This window comes from Lipophrys pholis (assembly GCF_963383615.2).
Source record: "Lipophrys pholis genome assembly, chromosome: 5".
NCBI classification, from domain to species: Eukaryota; Metazoa; Chordata; class Actinopteri; order Blenniiformes; family Blenniidae; genus Lipophrys; species Lipophrys pholis.
Window position 1 is genome coordinate 8,872,793 of NC_137628.1, and position 21,409 is coordinate 8,894,201.

Below are 21,409 nucleotides of genomic sequence, written 5' to 3' on the forward strand. Positions count from 1 at the left end.
ATAACACATGAAATGAAAGATGAACTGTGATGGAAACTACATGTTTGAACACAGCATCAGTTAAAAATATTACTCTGAGATTGCCTTTAGGAACCAGCTTCTGAAACACCTGTTTGAGTTCTGAATTTGTTACAACAATGCAGTGAAGCATCAAATTCCCAGGTCTACTCCAGGAAGAGGAGATTGTTTATCACAGGGGTTTCTTGTTATAAATGGCATCATTTATGTTTTACAAAAGAAAAAAAAAAAAAAGACAAGCGACACGGTGACAATTGACGGCCACTTAGTGTACTAAAGATAGACTATAAAGTGTTTACATCAATCTTGTCAAGAAGAATCGAAAATATTTGAAAAGATCTTATCCACTCAGACCAGACTGGTTTTTATTAAACAGCAGCAAATACAAGATAATATCAGGGAAACTCTGCATACAATAAATCAGGTCACACAACAACAAACAGAAACAGACATTTTTGGTTGAAAAGACATTTGATTTGATGAGATGGTCTTTTTATATAAAGTCTTAGCAAAGTTTGGCCCTCATAAATTACTTATCGAAATATTCGATAAAGCACTATACAATAAGCCATCTGCAAAAATGAAAATAAATGTCGATTAGTCAAATTTGTCCATTCTAGAAATGGAAACGAGACAAAACTATTGCGCTTCACCTCTCTCTGTATATTGAATTGAGGTAATGGATCCGAAAAGATAGTGATATTAAAGGACTTAACGTGCTATCAGGAGAGCATAATCTAGCCCTGTTTGCAGATGATGTTTCAATATATGTATCTATTTATTTATTAGGTGTGCAGCGGGCCTCTCCTGAGAATTACTAGGCAAACTAAATGGGAACACTGCCTCTTCCTAAATAAGAGAACACACTCTGATTAAAACCTTCACTGGAAGGTAATGTTAATTCATTTTATTAAAACCTACAGAGACTTGGGAGACATTTCAAAGTAGATGGATTCCAAAATATTGTCTTACGTGAAAAAAGTTGAAAATCCAGCATTCAAGTAAACATGACCACATAAATTAAGACAAAGCTATTGCCAAATGGGAAAAAAAGACACCCAAACAAATGTCATCACACCTAGAAAACAAGAAATACATTCTCAAATCTAAAGATTTTCTTTGTTTCTTTCTGCAGACGAAGAAATCTATTGTGTCTCACTTGAGTCACCACTGACTGTCCTCAACGCTCTACATTTTACTTAATGACTCCCTGAGCAACTCAACTAATTATATTTGAACAGCAGTGAATGAAGCCGTGCCTCTACAGCAGCATATGTCAATCCATGCCCTACTATCAAAGGAAAAAGGTCAATTACAGTTGCGTGTCCAAGGACTCTCTATCATAGCTTGACCTTTTAGCATGATGTGCCAGAAAACCCACTGGAGCTTCGTCCAAATGTCACAGGTTTCCTTACAAAGCTCCAAACCCCCAACCACCCCCCCCCCCCCCCCCCCCCCCCAGGCTAAGGACAAGTCACTGTTTGACTGCTTTGTATTGATTCAGTTTGTTTAAACACTTACTATTGTTGTGCAGACATTATGTGTGTTTTTTTGTAAGACACCAAGAGGGGATAGAAATTAGTCCCAAAAGAGTAGACGGAATCACTGAAAACACTCACAATTTAGCATTAGCATTGTGTATATATATATATTGGTGAGTTAGTTCCCCGGTCCACAAGGTATCTCTAATTCTTTTATTCGGGAGTTTGCAACACTATTGTCTGGACTAAAAGTGAAGGAATAACTTTTACATTTCACGCTGTCGTCTCTCACCGCTGCACCGGCTCCTTCACATGTATTACCTTTATTATGCATCAGAGGAAATTCTGGCTCTCACATATGCCGACACATGTTCCCATGGATACTAACCAGACCCATAAATATATATATATGTTTCACATACAAAAACGCCTACATGAGTCATTCCTGAAGATGGAACAACTGCAGGCTTGATGAGTTAAGTTCCAGGTTGAATCAGATATTAGTGTTGATGCATTCACTCCACAATCAATATGAATCTTGCAGCGTGAGGATGGAGGTCCAGGTACATGGGAACGAGGACGAAGCAGGCGTGTGGTCACACAGTGGAAAGTGGGTCTGAATGTGAAGCAGCAAGGAATTTATGGTGAACGTAAAACTGTGAACTGCAGAACAGAAGTGTTTCTTTGTGCTACTAAGAAATCAAAAGAAAATAGTGACATGTAGTCATGAAGAGAAAAACAAGATGTAGAAGAACATGTTGAAATTGATTTATGTATGTATGTCTAAATAAGTGTATTTGAAGTACATTTTTTAAATATATAGATTTATTTATTGCTTAAATATTTGCATATATATGAATTAATAAATGAATTTCCTTTTTGTATATATATCTGTATTTTGTATTATTGTAACTTTGTGTTGACATGTCAGGAATTAATTAGCATTAATAATTGAAAAAAAAAGTAGGAAAAGACCAAGAAGATGGCCAATGGAGAGAAATGATTTCAGCAGATGAAACGGAAGAGGACGTCTTAAAAAGAAGTATAGGAAATACAGAAATGTAATAATAACAGAAATTAAGAGATTGTTGGACAAGAACAAGAAAGAGGATGATGTCTGAAGAAGAAAGATTATTTGCAGACTCGATCTTGAATCCCAGAAATGTTGCCGTGTAAAAGCAAAACTTTTCTGAAATGAAAAGACAAAAACGATTCACGGATCCTTACACGGTATTAGCACTATGTCAAGATGTTGGACATTTGAAGAGATTTTTTTCTCGTATTACTTTCCGAACTTGGCTTCAAGACTGACCGGAGGTGAAGTGTCCTTCAGGTTAGCATGAAGTTAGCATGCTAACTAGTTAGCCCAAGCTTTATAAATGTAGCATCTAGTCTGCTATGCAGGTTGAGTTGTAAACACAACGGATTCTGAAGCTATTGTTATTTCCTAGTAACTAAAAAAACTCACAAAGCTTCAGCAATTATGACACATAATTAATGTGTGTGTGTGTATATATATATCTATCTATATATATATATATATATATATATATATATATATTAGACATACAGTTATTGTACATCACTGTTTAACCAAACAGTGATGCACGTAGATCTGCTCTCAAGAGTATACACAAAAAAACGCCCATTAAATAAGCATGATGAACTTTCTTAGTCTGCCACAGATTCTACAAAATGTTTTATCCAGGTGTTTTTTGTTTGTTTGTTTGTTTAATCCACCTCAGAACAGGCAAAGCCACCCCCCCCCCCCCCCCCCCCCGTGATCTCTGGTGACCCCCTCTCTCTGAGCCATGTTTTGGATGCTGCTTCATCTGAGATATTGATTATATACCTTTCACTGCTTTGCTGCTGATCTGTTGGTTAGAAATGAAGGACTTTCACTGTGGTAGGAATCATTCCCCACATACACTCTGAAATGTCTTCATATCCCCGGAGACCTTCTGTTTCAGAGATGCTCTGTCCAGGTTCCAGTTTGGCCTTTGAATCCTCCTGTTTGGGTTTTTTTTTTTTTTTTCCCTGCTCCCAGCTTGAAGAAAGTGACTGTTGTGTATTGTTTTACTACATCCCACCTCCAGACAAGGTGCTACTCTAATGAGACATCCAGTGGTTTTGATGTTGTGGCTGACGGGCGCTCCTTTCTGCATGTCTCCACCACAGCGGGATGTTTGTTCGCCTACTTTCCCACACACTGTGCACAACACAATGACACAATTTGGCAGAAACGTTTTTTTGAACTTCAGGCTGAGAGAAGGAACACATTACCCATGTATGATTTTACTTTGCCCTTACTTTGATCAATCAAACAGGAATATAGGAGACTTCTGTCCAAGCCTGCGATCAAGCAGGACTATGTAGGACAAAGCATGTTTCCCACCAGTTTCATGTGTCTCTTTTTACTTGCATCTTTCATTATGAAGCACACGACACAAAAAACATTATCCGGGACAGTGGTGCAATTATTTCTTTGCAGGTAGGGATTCTCTGTGAGGTTTCTGAAGCTTTTGATGCTTCGCTCATTATAGCGGAGTCACTGCTCAGTGCACCTGCAGACTCCACTGACCCAAAGCAGCACTATTCACTTCTTTTCACAGGGTGTGGGATTTTCTAACCTCTTTTTGGGATTCCCATCAGTTCAAACCTGAGGGTCACCACGGTGCAAAAGCCAATAATGGAGGTGCGGATGCGATTGCTGGGGGATTTTGTGAACGGACAAACTGTTTGGATGGGGAAGATAACTTCCTGACAGCTTGTGGATTTTAACCTCAGGAACTTTCCCCAAGTGGTCAGAACCATCACAGGAAACTTTTTTTTTTTTTTTTAACATTTTGACAGCTGGAAATCTATTCGCCCTGGTTTGGTGGTAGTACTTTAGGAAGGCTCAGAAACTTTGGATGTGGGGTTCGTAAGTGCTGGACATATCTGATTGGAAGCCAATTCGCTGTATCTCACTTTACCTTGGTGGCACTGGTTTATCTCCAGCGCAGCATTTGAACATTTCTAATGTTTTCACACTCACCACACTCAGTCACCTCCTGTCCGGCGTTGTCTTAACAAACCAGTGTACAATAAAGCTCCAGAAACCTCTTGTATGTTTACAGTCCATCGAACTGGGGTGGCAGTCTTTTCTTTGCTTTTATGGTGTCACTGTTGTACGACTTGTCTCTAATAATGATCACTCCCTCTGCAGATCAGTTGCTTTGCTTTTTCCTAAATGATAAGCCTGTAAGCTGAAAACTCTCCTCCAGTTTGGTTTATACAGAGTTTTCAAGTGCGGTCGAAAAACTTTGGTTCGGTGTCCGTTTCCATGACAACGTTGCTGGGTGGTACGGAAAGATTTTCATAAACAACAAAGTGGAACTTTTTGAAAATGCTCTGCCAATGTCTCCATGTAAAGGGAGAAAAACAAAACCTGCAACTTTTCTGAAACACTACTACTGCACATCAGCACCACGGCCATAGTAACTACTTCTTCTGCACATGCTCAGTAGATGGACAATAAAGACATTGAGTGTCAAGACTTCCCGTCCATATTCTCCCGGGACTCGGTGGTTTTGCAGTTGATAGTCACTATAATAAAAATCCAACTTGGTCAACTCTCCATACGAATGTCCGTTTACTTACATTGTTAATGTTTATAACTTATTGTTTTCTGCGACCATGTCGTTTTATTACAAAAAACAACCGACAGCACCAACTGGTGGCCCAACATGAAAACTTCATCATTTTCAGTGCTTTTAATTTGAAACGTTTTCATGTAAGTGGGACCTCAGACTTCAGGCAACACAGGAAACGAGAGAACATGGAACCACTGCAACAACGTCTGGTTGAATTGTCTTTTCTTGTCACTTTTCATTTCAAACATATCTTTTTCAATGGTGCTCGTCCTTCTGTCTTTCCACTTGTGTCTCATAATTCTATATCTTATCCGTTCATGTCACTGCTTTTGTCTTTGTTTCTTTTACATTGTGACGACCCTCGTGGGCCACTGTGCTCTTGCCACTGCTTCTTATATATCAAGAACTGAAGGCTGTAATTCCGACAAAACATTGAGCTCATAAAAGCAAAGACAATTGAAACCCTGAACTCCAATCAACTGACAGTAATCATTCGAAGCAGTCAGATGTAGAGAAAAAAAAAAAACAACCTTCACGACAGAGTTGATGTGCAGCACTCAGTTTGTATTGTATCTTGACAGGAGTAAATAATGCACTTACAGATGTGAACACGACCTCCTTTTACCCTTCAAGTGTCAATCTGAACTTCACATTACGTAAAATATCTGTGGCTTCACTTTTGATTTCTCCCGTGTGCTTTCACTGCTTTTATAGTTCTGTTGCAGATATAAAGGTGGGATTACTCTCCACCGTTATTTGGGATGGAGGACAGGTGGACCTTAACACACAACAAAAACGCCACGTTAAAAGAGAAGAAAAGCCGGATTCTGGTCATTCACAGAGAGAGAATGAGGCTGGAGGTGGACGAGGGGAAGCTGGTGGCCAGCGGAGCAGGACAGGGTTTGGACAATGGAAGAGTGGAGGGCGAGGAAAACAAAGGCGGAAACAACGTGGCAAAGAAAGAGAGAGAGACTCTGAGTGCTGCTGGAAGGAGACGGGTGGAGAAATGAGCCACATTGGCTGGAAGGATGAAGAACAATGGCAGAAACACTGAGGAGCTGGAAGAGCTGATGGATAGCAGGTATAGAGACTGATCAACAGCCAGAGAGAGAGAGAGAGAGAGAGACAGAAAGAGAGAAAGAAGACTTAGTGTAACGATGCAGCAACAGCAAGGTGCAAACAAATGTATAAAACCAAGGTTACATTATAGAACGGCTTACAATGTCAGTTTTTGATTTTTTTTAAATAAGTAGAAAGGTAGGATAAAGCACATTTTAATTAAATGCTCTGGCCATTGTAGGAATCTCATCATTGTCCCATGCTACATGCAGTAACTAAAAACATCTGTAATCCCTGCCCCTCACTGGTTGAATGTCAGAATTTGTCCTGCTTTTTCTATGAAAATATATTCCTGTTTACAGTGTTTGGAATCCAGATCAACAACCACCCCAAGTCCCTTTTAAATTAGAGGATTTGATTTTTAGTCTGTCTGTTGTTTAATTGTACTTTTTCTGAATAACATTTACAAAAAAGTTTGTTCTAAAAATGTGTTTTAATAGAAATAATTTACCTCTAGCCTCTATTGTTTATCAAAACTAAAAATCCTTTTTAATGCTTCATTGGTGACATATTTGCTAACTTTTGTATTTCTTCCTGTTTCTTTCAAATGAATTATTGTACATCAAATAACACATAATTAAATGGTTATGCTAAGCATAAGGATTGGCAGTCCAGCTGTATGTGCTGGAAATATACTTTTTCTTTTCAGTTAGTTCACTTAATGAATGGATTTTTTTCTTTTGAAGATTATAAATGACTTATGAAAAGTCCTGAGAAATGCATTATACAAAAACATTACTGTAGCTTTCAAACACGTATCCAATATTTTCTGTAAGTTATATTCAAGGTAATTTTTTTGTTTGTTCAACCTTTCTAACGTGCGGCCAATCTTTTACAGGAATACAAAGTGAAATGTTATAAATGTAAAGAATTTTTTTTTACCTAAATAGTGAAATATATATACATTTGGTCAGTATAATGCTTTTCAAGATATCGTATTACACTCAAAATGCCAGGCACCGCCATAGGTGGAACAATGAGATCATCTTTATTCCAACATAAAAAAAATAAAATAAATCAAATAACCAAAATAACAAATTCTTCTAGATCACAGGAGGTAATTATTGAGGCAGTGGAAAACGGGTCACAGACACACAGAAAGACCGATGAAACAACAACCCCAACACAGCGAAGACGCCCAGTATAAACCACAGCCACCAGGTGAAGACAATCACGCACAGGTGAAACACATCAGCAGCAATCAGACATGAGGACGAGAGGTCAACCAGGCTGAAATTAGAGACAGGCTCAGAATCTTTCAATACCACAACAAAATAAATATTAACTATGAAAACAAACCTGAAAAGTGTTAAGTGTTTTTTTTTTAATGCCCTATAAAGGGTATTTACGAACAACATGCTAAATCACTATGTGAACTTAAAGGAATCAAGTGCTCATAGTTATAGCCATTCAGTGTATTAAATTGGGTATTTTCATCAAAGAAATGTGCATTTTTCAATTAAGAAGGATTCTACTACCTTCTTTTCCTGTATAAAAAAAAATATATATAAAAATATTTGTAATCTGTAGCTTTCCTTGTATAGAGTTGATTTTTTAAATACATCTGTGCCAGGTTGACACCACTCACCGTTCACCCACAGATCACAGCTTCTGTTTGAGATGAGGTCTGAGTGTCTTGTTCAAGGACATTTCCACCTGTAAAAGGGTGGTCTCAAAACACCAGACCACCCGGCGCATGAGGGCATAAAGATGTGCCTCACTCTGTCCGGGAAAATGAAATACATCTCACTTGGATTTTGAGTGATTTGAAAAAATTCCTCTTGATTTATCGTTAAAAGGGATTAATAATTTCCACTCCATTAGTAAGCCACGGTAATTGATGAATGGCATCATCACAAGAGATGGGAACTTTCATTCACTTTCATTAAAATCTCATTACTTGTCTCTCTGAAATCATTCAGTCCTGGACGAAAGTCCTCGTCTCGGCGATGATACGAGTTTTGTCTTTTGAGGAAACGTGGCGGTGGCCAAAATGAGTGACAGTCACACAGGTTCCCAAGAATTTTGGCTTGTGGCGCACTAAAAGATTTCATGGGGAAATGAATTGATTCTTACATGAGGGGTCAAATAAAATGATTTATTAGCATGTTGGCTGCAGACCACTCTCCACGAGCGAACTTTTTTTTTTTTTTATCTTTATTCTTACGGTCAGAGAAGTTATTGTAGTTATTGTCTATCTACTTGTGCATGGGCAGAAGAACTATTTACTATGACTGTGTTTGCAGTAGCAGCGTTTCACCCGTTTACACAGAGATGAAACCCGAGCATTTTCAAAATGTTGCATTTTCCCTCATTTCCATGGAGACAGCTTGTTTCTGAGAAGTTCCACATAGGTAGCCTCTTTTAAAAAAAGTGGCATTTTCAGTGGCTCCGAGCTCCATTGTTGTGTTAACTGACAACCAAAACGCACCAGAAACGTCCCATTTTCACTTCAGAACATTGTTATGTAAACAGGGCCTTAGATAAGCTGAAACATCACACTCGTGAAAACGCCCTAACCCAGTTTTTGGATTTTACTCTAGATTGTAAAAAGTGTCTTATTCTGGTTTATTTTCACATGATGCAGTAGGAAAAGCTCTGGACCTCAGCTTGTCATCACCGCCCACAATGAGGGTCCCAGGCTCAACTTGGTGTGCATCACATCGAAGTCACTTAGCTCGCAAAGTCAAGAATCTGTATAATGTAATCTAAAATCTGAAAACAGCACTATTCAGATCCACGTGTTGAGACGGCAGCATGCAGAGGGATGAGTGTGAACTGAGGCCTTGGAGCAGTATTGCTTCTTGGCGCCTGTTCACACGTAATCTGATTTCTGCTATAGATTGGCTACCCACAAACAACCTACCCACAAAATACTGGTTACAAGCTACGGTATTGTGCCAATAACATATCTTTACAATCAGATTCTGTGCAGAAACATGTGTCATGTCCACACATGATACTCACAACTCATTACTCTACTGAGAGCAGCTGTCAATCATGACATTACATGTGAAGGAGCGCTGGAGGTAAGGAGGATGTGCGCAGCATTAAGCCACCACCCATTAGTGTCATTGTTGAAAGTCACAACATTCACTGATGACTGATGATCCACCTGATCATATCTGCTCCTGGCTGACAGCTAGGAGAGCTTCAGTCGGTATCTGGAGTTTGTACATTGACATGTGTAAGGTTCATGTTTATTCAAGCCAAATTTCTGATTAACCAAACAAAATTATTCAGTTCAGTTTCTCTTGGGGGATATGTCCAATGAGGTATAAGGTATACCTGAGTATACAGCTTATATCCACTTATTTTCCATTCAGCATTGTGTTCAGTCGGCACCACTCAGCAGTATCTAAAAAACCAGAATGCTTTTTCCCCCTAGGATGAGGAAGACATGACCCGCCCTATACTCTCCCTGTAACTGGCTCGTACTCACTGCATTCACTGATTTGATTGGTTAGCGTCTCTGTTTACTGTGCAGTATGAGGGCTGATGAGCCAATCGGAGGCAGAGCAGGGTGGGTCACAGTGACGTGCAGTCAGGGTAGGCAATGCCTTACCAAGGCTGAATTGAAATGAATGAAATATTAATTTTGATTATTTGTGTTAATTATAATATAATTAGAATACATTTTTCAATAGCTTACTGTACCTATAAGTTTGAAAGTGTCAGCGCTTTGTGCTTTTCATAACCCAAATGACTCAACACCCCTGTTTCCTGGTATGGCAGAGAGGCTGCACAAGTTTCTCACTCCTGCACTGTCAGTGAAGGCCACACCCTCTCCTAAAGGCCACGACCTCTCCAGAAAGCCACACCCTCTCCTGAAGGCCACACAAATGTCCTGCCATGGTTTTCCTGTTTGGTGAGTCAAAATAAAAGCCTCTGCTGACAACAGTTGGTATGAAAAGAAAAGCACATTTACATTTGTTAATCCTATGTATCATGTTATGCAATGCACTGCCTACCCAAACCTGATGGTTTTTAGTTGTTTTTTTTATTAATACAACGTACAAAAGGTGACATTAACATAGCAAGAGGCTTGAGTTATGTATGCCTACAAAAGTCGGCTTTTCATGTCAGTCATCTCAAGTATACAAAAGAAGAAAAGAAATACAGAAAGAGAGAGAAAGTAATTCTATTATACAAGTTGCAGATCAAATTCAATACGGAGTTCTTTGGTCTTTACAGCTTTAGAGTCGGTGCAGTGCTTTAAAGTGATTATGTGTGATGACAGCAGTGATTTGAATACTATGAATTTAGGTTTCTGGTTGAAAGATTTAGAGCTGTGTATATGATTTTTCGAATGATAAGATCAAGTTTATCACAAAGGATAAACCTGATCTTGTTCGTGTTGCTGTTGAGTTCGTCAACCTTTCACAAAGTATAATGGTGTGGATTTTCTACACTAACTCCGTTGTTTTGATCGTAATCATCTCAACTAACAGAGGGTGCTGTCAAACAAAAACATAACAAGATAAGGTTGTTGTAAGATTCCTTTCTTGAATCTTATGTGTCTAAAAATGCACAATGTAACCTGTTTAGCCTGAATTTTTACTTGGTGTTGCATTCTTCTCAATGTCTTGAAGGTCTTACCTGAGACAAACTTGAATTCACATCGCATCTGTTAACATACCATGAGTACAATTTACAGCTCATCCTGTCACCAGCCACCGGGGGGCTTCTACAGGACACTGTTTATATTTCTTTATTATTCACTCTTCATGAGGTGTGACTTCCTCTGTTTCTTCACTCCCTTGTCCTTGACATAATTTAATGAGCCACCAGGGGGCGCGGTCAAAACACAACACGACAACGGATTACAACAGGTGTCTCTCAGGAGGGATTACGTTATTGTTTTTGTTTTATCCAAGGACAGTTTAATGCAATTAGAGTGAAAGGGAAACAATACACCTCGGGGTCGGACTGTTAAACGATGAGCTGAAAATGTCAGTGAAGCTGAGACGGAGGTGGGGTGCTGCAGATTCAGGTGGTAATTCTTTGTCGATTCATCGCTTTGAGGGAACCCTCTTTCATAGTGGAGCAGTTTTACATCACATGTGATAACACTGCCATGACAAAACCATTAAATCTAAAATCTAAACCTTATGCTGCACAGTGATTGCCTTTACCATCCTTTGGGTGGAATGTACTCTCTGAATCCGTGGCAAAATGAAGCAATCAGATTACTCTCCATTAATACGGCATCGGTTCCCTTCAAGATATACGTGTGTCTATATATCTCGAATATTTTCCACCCAATGAAATGGCTCTGCCTACTCTGCAGCTGTCTCTCTCTCGCACAGATATGATTGGGAATTTGTTGAAATGCTGGCTGAGTCCCCCGAGTTTTCCCTGATGGGCAATTTGTGGCCAGTCAACTTGATAGACAAGGACACAACATGCCAGATCGCTAATGAATAAACCGTCCTACACACCCTCAGACATACCCAACTCCTGCGGAAAAAAATCCTACTTTTTTCCTCCTACATATATGTTTTCATCAGAAACCCGTCCGTGTAGGGAGTCCTTGATGCACAGAGCAGCCCCCCTCCCCCTTCCTCTCTCCCTCTCACATGCCTCCAGGCGCAGCCTTATTTCCCCCGGAGGAGTGGTGCAACTGCCTGCCAATTCTTCCCAATCCATCAGTGACTGTTCTGCCGGTCCCCCGGGGCGCAGCGCTGATCTTCCCCCACCCGTCCCCTCTCTCACCCTCATTGGCGCCGTCAGACTGACCGGGTCTTCCTGCCACGGAGGAGACGCTTCTTTCTCACTGTTCAAATTATATTGGATGTGGCGTGACAGGGAGGGAGAGGCTGGACATGCGGCTCGGCGAGCAGGAAGCAGCGGAGGCTGTCGCCTCAGCCAGGGAAGGAAATTCCAGGTCAATATTCAGAGGGGCGGTAAACAGAAAATCATTCTTGAGGGAGGTGGGTTGCTCAGGCCCCCAACTGTTCCCCCAGGATCCCCCAACACTCATCATGTTTCGCTTATTTTCCCCGCATACCTAGACTGGCTCGGCTTTATTGGTGATATGTTATTTTATTTGAAAGAAAGAAATTATACTTGATTGACCCCCTTGGGGAAATAACTTCTTCCATCCTACTTGACATGAACTACATACGCTCGATTACGGCACAGCCAAGGGTCTTGCTCAGGGACCCACAGTGGTGGCCTGTCAGCAGTGGGAATCCAACCTATGAACTTCCAATCCCAAGTCCAGTTCTCTAACCTTTAGACCAGCACTGCCCAAATAACTTGCAACATGGCAAGATAATAGGCAATTTTCTTTCAAGTGCTAAGTTAGATATTGGTCCCACATGGTGGAGCTTTAGGTTAAGTCTTGACCCTGAGTTTCATGGCTTATAGAAGGCAGCACAAACTCGTAAAGACAATTGTGAAATTGGCCGTTCAAGTTCCAAAGAATTGGAAATATTGGTCAAATATAAGACTCATTTGCCAAAATCGGCTCACCAGATGGTCCAATGTAACCATTCAGTCCAATTGAAATCGAAGCAACCATCTTATATACTGCTTAATTCTGTGCAGGATGGCGGGGTGCTGGAGCTGATCCCAGCATGCTCTGGGTGAGGGCAGGATACACCTGGACAGGTTTCCTCTCAGAATCTCAGAACAAACACACAGATACAGACAGCTACACACATTCACATTCACACCTCGGGGCAATTTAGGGTCACCAGTTAATCTCAGATGCCTGTTTTTTGTACTGTGGGAGGAAACTGCAGTACCCGGAAGAATCCAACACACACAGGGAGAACAGTGAGAAAGCTAATTCTGTACTATCGTGTGGCCTTCTAATTCAAATGCATATTGGAAAAATCCATATGTCCTTTATGCACTAATTTGTAGTATAGTGGAATATAAAGTAAATCACCTAAAATTGCTTTTGCCATTTATAGCCATATAGTAATATCAATATGAGTCACAGCAGAAAATCTCCATTAACTTAAGGATATATTGCAATAAAATGAAAAAAATGAAATAAAAAACACTGCTGCCAAAGTCAGCTTGTCCAGCAAATAGTAAATGGCCTTTACTTCACTTCTGGGGCACATTTTCTCTCACACTCACTCACACATGCACGCGCACACACCCATAGTGCCGGACTTTATACAAAGTACTCAACCTGTATTGAGAAAAATCCAGAATTCAGTATCCTGATCAAAGAGGGCTTAAAACAATGGTCATTTTTGAAGTGGAGGACCACACACTGCACCAGTTCAGCTACACAATTGAAAAGTGACTATGAATGAATGAATCAAGATGGAATTTAGTTATGGGACACTTTTCTACAGGTAGTAGTAGTAATAGTTTGTTCGGTCAACCAAATACAAAATGTCAGCAACAGAAAATGCAACAACAAACAGAAAGGGAAAACAAACGGAGGAAGACCGAAGGGCTTGGGCTGAAGTTTAATTTATATTGCCTCACCCTGTACATAATAAACAGAAAGCTTCTGCAGTCGGTGTGACAAAAACCAAAAACAACAAAACTTGAATTTTCTTCGCCATTCCAAATTTACCTAACAAAAACAGTCCTCTCAGGGAGCACAGTTGCTTTTCAGCTTGTCCATTCTGGGCTCGATATTTTTCAACAGTGGTGAGCTTTAATCGCCTTTTAAATATTTTGAGGGGATCCGATTTTCTAAGTTATCGTCCAGGTTGTTCCAAATGTTACCCCTCTTGTGGAAATACATCTACTTTTACATATACTTATACATCGTTTATATAAATATACACAATAAATAATTTGGGCCCCAATATAGAGCCTTGTGGGACTCCATGTGTGATAGTCTCTTTATTGGAGTCAACATTATTAATGTGCACATACTGGTTCCTATTGCTGAGGTAGCTTTCCAGCCAAGTGTAAGCAGTCCCCCTGACACCATACCTCTGAAGCTTTTGTAACAGTAGTGTGTGGTCTATTGTGTCAAAAGCCTCGCTTAAGTCAATGAAGACACCCACAGTATACAGTATTATCTGTTGTCTATTGCTGTTGCACTGTCCTCAGCAAGAGCCATGGCTGCCATCAGGGTGGATCTGTTTGACCGAAAGCCGTACTGACTGTCACTCAGCAGGTTCTATTTTTCAAGAAAATGATCAAGCCAGGTTGCAAACTGTTTTTCTAAAGTTTTAGAAAATTGTGGAAGAAGGGAAATTGGTCTATAATTAGAGAAAAGATGTCTGTTACCTCTTTTGTGAATAGGGATTACTTTTGCCGCTTTCATTTTAGGTACATCTCAAAAAATTGGAGTATCCGGAAAATTTTCAATATTTTTTGTCTCTCATTTCAGAAAGTCAAACTCATATATGATATAGGCTCATGACACATAGAGTGAAATATTTCAAGGCTTTATTTCTTGAAATGTTTATGATTATGGCTTACAGATAGTGAAAACCCAAAATTCAGTGTCTCAGAAAATTGGAATATTGTGGAAAAGTTTAGTTTGGAAAGTCATGGTGTCACACCCTAATCAGCTGATTAATACAAAACACCTGCAGAGGTTTCCTGAGCCTTTAAATGGTCTCTCAGTGTGGGTCAGTAGGCTACACAATCATGGGGAAGACTGCTGACTTGACAGATGTCCAGAAGACAGTCATTGACACCCTCCACAAGGAGGCTAAGCCACAAAAGGTCATTGCTAAAGAAGCTGGTTGTTCACAGAATGCTGGATCCAAGCATGTTCAGAGGAAGTTGAGTGGAAGGAAAAAGTGCACCAGCAAAAGGGATGACCGCAGCCTTGAGAGGATTGTCGAGCAAAATGCATTCTAGAATTTGTGGGAGCTTCACAAGTAGGCTGAGGCTGGAGTCAGCACATCAAGAGCCTCTGCGCACAGACCAATCCTAGACATGGGATACTGATCTCACATTCCTGGTGTCAAGCCACTCCTGAACAAGAGACAACGTCAGAAGCGCACTGTTGCTCAGTGGTCAAAAGTCCTTTTTTTCAGATGAAATTAAAATTTGCGTATCATTTAGAAATCAAGGTCCCAGATTCTGGAGGATGAGTGGAGAGGCTCAGAATCCACGTTGCTTGAAGTCCAGTGTGAAGTTTCTGCAGTCTGTGTCGTCTGCTGGTGTCGGTCCACTGTGTTTTCTGAAGTCCACAGTCAACGCAGCCATCAAGCAGGAAACTTTAGAGCACTTCATGCTTTCTTCTGCCGACAAGCTTGATGGAGATGCTGATTTCATTTTCCAGCAGGACTTGGCACCCGCCCACACTGCCAAAGGTACCAAAAGCTGGTTCAATGACCATCATGTTACTGTGCTTGATTGGCCAGAAAACTGGCCTGACCTGAACCCCAGAGAGATTCTATGGACTATTGTCAAGAGGAAGGTGAGAGACACCAGACCAACAATGCGGATGACCTGAAGGCTGCTATCAAAGCAACCTGATCTTCCATTACGCCTGAGCAGTGCTGCAGGTTGATCGCCTCCATGCCACGCTGCATTGATGCACTAATTCATGCGAATGGAGGCCCAACCAAGTATTGAGTGCATAGAAATGAACACACTTTTCAGAAACCTTGCATTTTTGTTTAACATATCCTTTTTATCTTGATCTTATGTAATATTCAAATTTTCTGAGACACTGGATTTTGGGTTTTCACTATAATCATCAAATTTTCAAGAAATAAAGGCTTGTATATATAAGTATATAAAATATTTCACAATCTGTGTCATGAGCCTATATCATATATGGGTTTGACTTTCTGAAATGAGAGCCAAAAAAATATTGAACATTTTTATGATGTTCTCATTTTTTTAGGTGTACCTATATACACAAGCCATCAGTATGATTGGAGCTTTCCTTTCACTCAGCTACTTCATGTCAGTTACAATTTTTTTTTAAAAAGGAATCAAAACTGTTAGTTTAATGAACAAAATGTAAGTTACTGTAATCTTAACAAGAGCTGAGATGGAGAAGGATATAGAGATTACTTGTTTTTGATGTCTGTGCCTCGTGGCTTTGTCAGTCATTACTTTACATTACATCAGTTTTGTGTTCGTTTGCTATATCTGTGCCTAATTGTTATTCCTTTGCTATTCAACAGTGCAATGTCATAGAGTGCACTCAATGACAAACCAGTACAGCCTTAAATAAGTTGAACGAGCAACGCTGGAAAGAAAAAGTGTACTCAAGTGTGAAAGTACAGAAGACTTCAGGTGGTTTACTAACAGCAGTAAAAGGGATGAGGATCTGAGAGCAGTTTTTAGGATTGGGTGGAAGCAGGTGAGTGCTGCAAATCAAAATGGTAGTTTGTTGGCTGAGTTTTTCTGCAGCAGAACACACACACACACACACACACACACACACACACACACACACACACACACACACACACACACACACACACACACACACACACACACACACACATACACACACACACTCGCACACAGCGTTTCAATTGGGAACTATACGTATGTATGAGTATTGAAGATATTAATAACTACTAATAATATAACAAAGAAAAGTGTTACAGCAGCCACAGATGAGAGTTTTCATCAGTTTGGTAAAATTTTCTAACATTACAACTTTTTTAAATAACAACCATTGCAGATATTTCTGTCCACCACTCACCAAGTTACATCAATCAATCAATCAAGAATTGTCATTGTACAAGTACAACAAAATTCCACGTGAAGCTTGGGGAAAAGAGAGACAACAAGAGGTGAGAAGAGGAGAAAGAAGGCAGATTTCAGACTGTGCTCTAAGGGAGTACAGTTTCTTATTACGTGACCAAAAGTCAAACTGTACAATAACACAACCAGAGCAGGAGTGACAAATATTCCCCAGGTGTATATTTACACAGATAACCAAAAAGTTAGCAATAACAACAAATAATAGGTTTCATTAGTTTATAAAATGTAAACCATGGAGGAAGATGCTCTATTATCTGGATTTTTAGCTCTTCTTGGTAGAAACAGATTCATGAACAATCGGAGGAAATCCAATAGGAGCCTCTGACCCTAACTAATGACAATGAGGTTCTTATTTTTAGAATCAGTTACAATCACTTGGAGTGGAGACTCGGGACTTGCATTATAATGGGTTATTCCCAATACTTGTTATGTATTACTTTAATTCTGCCCTTGTTTAGCCAGCTCCGTGTTAAAATCAAGTCGGTGTTATTCATTTCAATATTATGGTTCATCGTTGCTTGAACAAACTGTTATTGGGTTTATTCAGAGAGGAGGCTAAAGAAAAGCAGATAGGAAAAACAACGAAGAGAGTAAGTCACAAATTATCCAACAAATATAACAATCAGAGCCCATAGATAATAATAAAAAAAAAGATTTTTAACGATTATCGCATGCGTAACCCGCCACCGTTGCACCACAAACAAGGAAGACACAGATTTCTTCCTGTTTTATTAACACGAAAACTCGATTTTCCGTTCAATTTAGTATAATATTTTAAATAATGTCTCTTTTTTGTTTTTTCTTACAGATCAACTTCAGATGCTTCTATCCCGCATCCGGCTCTAAATTCTGACTGGAGGTCAAGCGGCTGTTGCGTAATAGCGCACAGTGAGCAGGTATGACGGGGGCGCTTATTCCACCAATTATGCAGATACCTGGAGAGATTATACAAGACGAGAGAAAAGTCCCAATTATTTAATTTGTGCGTGTGCTCTGATGACTGAATTTCCACTAATTACACGTTACATTGCTGCGCTTCAGTCACAACACAAACACCGTTTGGATTAAGCGTGACGTTCTGTCACACCTTTAAAATGCATGTCAAGAATAGCTGGAAATTACACATTTGACTCTTATATTTATTGTGTCAGCACGCAGAGAAACATTATTTACCTTTGCATTGACAGTTTCTTTGCGCATTTTCCAAGCGGTCATTTGAGTCAACGTGTCATTTTAATTTAAGTCACTAATCATGTGAACACAACCAATAAAGAGCCACAAATGCACAATCTGTGACTATATCGCCATCTAAGAGGGGATAAGTGTGATATTTGGCGACAGTCTTTGTGCCACACAATGACTGTTTTGTGTTGCTCAGATCTAAACGACTTCAAAGAAGAGGAGAAGAGTCAGCACCATGGACAGCACCTCTCTCTCTCGCTCTCGCTCCCTCTCTCTTTCCTCCCTCTCTCTTTCCCTCACTCTCCCACTGTCTCTTCCGGGCGCACACTCGGCAGCTGGCTGCGATACAGCTCCTCCTCTCTGTGTGGTGGCTTTCCCCGACCAGAAAGATCCTCGGACGTGAACAGTTTCGCTGAAGAGCACTTTTTTTTCTTCCCCTCAAACAAGCGGACGGACAACCGAGGCGTCAGTTGATTTTCCACATCGACCTGAGAGAAAGGGGAGTTAAGGTGTCGGATCAGGTCTTCAGCCATCCTTCACCTCCTCCAAATCTCGTGTCAGCGATGGGGACTTGGGCTGGCTTGTGCCCAGGCTTGCACTTATCTCTGGGTATCTGGGTGATGATCGCTGCTCACACCCTGCACAGTGCCAAGGCGGAGATAAGTTGCGCGTCCTGCCCGACGCCCGTTCAACTTCACCTGGAGGAATTACCGCTGGAGATACGCACAGACCCGAGAGAGGAGCCGAGCACCCTAGAGAACATACGAGTAGAGTTTAGGGAACTCGGGGATGGAGACGCGGAGGTTTCTGCCGAGGACGCGCCCCGATCCAACAGCTCGGATGGAGTTAGGACGCAGGAGGATACACCCGCGCCCGGTCGGGAAAGTGACGGCGGCGGCTGGAGGAGGGAGACGGGCGAGGACGCTGCGCTCCGGAGAGAGAGGAGAAGCGGTCCCGACTTTACCGAGTTGAGTGAGAGCGGCTGGAGCGGTCGGGCCGGCGTGGAAGCGGGTGCTGCTCCGCAGGACCGGGGCTCCACGCTGGACGGACACCGACCCGGCAGATCTGAGTTCAGATGGAACCGGGACGAAGGGAGAGGGAATAACCGCCAGGACGAGTCCAAGCTGAGCAGCAGCACTTTCCCCCTGACGGGAGACTCGACGCATAACCACGCGGTTGTTCACTGGACAGGACAGAACAGCAGCGTGAGTAAATCTTTGTTTCTGTGGGTCTGTCCTGCTGGCTGTGCAACTGAGGATAATCTGAGCACCGGTGACGCACAGAGCGGAGACTTTGTGCTCGGTCGTATTTGGTTGTTAACAGGTGCATGCACTGGGAGCTACAGATGCGCTCCGACGCACTCTGCTCCTTAAATGCCAGACTTGTGCGGCATTGTTGAATTGTTTTTTTTTTTTTTTTTTTTTTTTCTGAGACCTTTGACATGCACACAAATCACGCACGAGCACTCCCCTCTTCCTATGTCTGCTCTAATATCCCTTTTCTGACATTACCCACAGCGTCGCCGCAGTTCAACGTGCGAATTTTTCGAGTTTCATAATTTATTCCGAGGTGATTTATGTTCTCGGAGAGGAAACCTGTATGATTTATTTGAAGCGGATCTCAGATCTGCGAATGCATGATTCATTCCTCCCCACTGATGCGAGGTGGTTTTTCATCCAAATTAATTGAATGGGGAAGGAGGGAATCATGCATTATTGTACGGTTTTTAAATTCTTTACATGATGTGTGCGTGTGTGTGTGTGTGTGTGTGTGTGTGTGTGTGTGTGTGTGTGTGTGTGTGTGTGTGTGTGTGTGTGTGTGTGTGTGTGTGTCCTCTGCATAAGTCCTCGTGTTTTCCCTAAATTGAATGCTTCATTGAGCGGAGCACCTATGGAATAGATTCCAGACGAAGATTTGTTTAATTTAAAAGATTTATTACATACATTGATCTTAGGTGCAGCCTCTATAGTGTTAATATAAAGATGGAGGTGCTTGGAGGGTTGGTCTTAACCCCTTTTGCATGATTTCTGAGTGGAGGTGTTAATCAATGATGCCCAGTCACATAATTCGCTTTTCAGCACTTAATTTATCCTTTAATCATGAACTATCACGTTTCTTTCGTAGATGCCTTTCCCAAATGTCTCCACCAAATACTCTAAACTATTTTCTAATTGGCTTTCATGTGTGGAAATGGATAGCATGCAGTTTCTGGACAGGCCCAAGCCACTTGCCATCATTTGGAAATCAGGCCAGCAGCTGTAAATAATCCTCACACTTCCACTCACTCCTCTCCAAAATGACAGAGGCCACGTTCGAGCTCCCTTTCTCTGTACCCGAAATGGATGAAACTGCGGCCCCTCTTACACAAGTAGGCCCTCATAGGAAGAGAATAATGAGACAAAATGAATCAAAGTCATTTACACAACTGCCGTATAAGCTCGCACTGCAGCCGATGGGCTCCTCTTTGTGGTTTCACAGGCTTAATTTGTTGTTGTGGCTGCTTTTCTCCCTTTTATTCCATTTGGAAAAAAAAAAAAAAAAGGAAATCTGAAAAATCCCCCCCCCCACATATTCAGTCGTGTCTGAGCTGATTATGACATGGTGCATGAACTTGTTTTTTAACCCGGAGTGAAGACTGAGGCGCTGTGCGGGGAATGTGTTTGTGTGCATGTTGCTGTGCGGCCGCGTGCTGGGTGGAGAAGGGCAGGAGGTTACTGTGTGCCGCTGCCCCTCAGCTCAAAATCCTTAATGATTATCCTGAATGCTGAGGTCCTTTTTACCTTTTGTGGTTAAAGAGGAAAAAATAGTGGGGAGTTGCGTTTGGCCTCGAGAGCATCCTCGGGAGAGCAGATCTGCTACTTAATCTTCATTGGCTTGTTGGAGCTTGTTCTGGTGATGAATGGAGGCCTACGTGCTGGAGATTGAGCTTTAGGTCCTCTAACTTAAGCTGCAGCAGTAGTTTAGTTGGAGTAAGAGTAAGTGGCTGGCTAACGGGAAGACTAACCGGCTGCGTTGCCGACGAGCTGAACCTTGACTGTCTGTGGCCTCTGCCATTTTTCATCTTGCTGCTCCTCAGAGGGGCCAGAAATGGAACAACACTGCCGGTTTGGTGGGACAGTGAGAACTTTCCTAAAGAGCAGACATATGTTATCAAAAGCAGCCTGTTCCTGCAGGGGGCGCCGTTCAAGGGCAAACCCAGTGTTCATTGTTTGCCAACTGTCATGTGAAAAGATGACAAACGGAAACACATTTCCTCTATCTCGATCAGGCATCATCTCATGGCCATGTTGCTTATTGCAACAG

The 21,409-nt window shown here is 41.3% G+C and overlaps 1 protein-coding gene across 1 annotated transcript in view; it reads left to right on the plus strand.

The window, feature by feature from the left end:
• Nucleotides 1-18,669: 18,669 nt before the first annotated feature.
• Nucleotides 18,670-21,409, plus strand: part of sorcs3a (sortilin related VPS10 domain containing receptor 3a) — a gene marked incomplete at its 5' end in the record, with an annotated part of 284,232 nt that continues 281,492 nt past the window's right edge. Inside the window, one exon of the mRNA XM_080464067.1 lies at nt 18,670-19,311. Within this exon, the coding sequence (XP_080320193.1) occupies nt 18,670-19,311 (642 nt within the window). The remainder of the gene's footprint in view (nt 19,312-21,409) is intronic.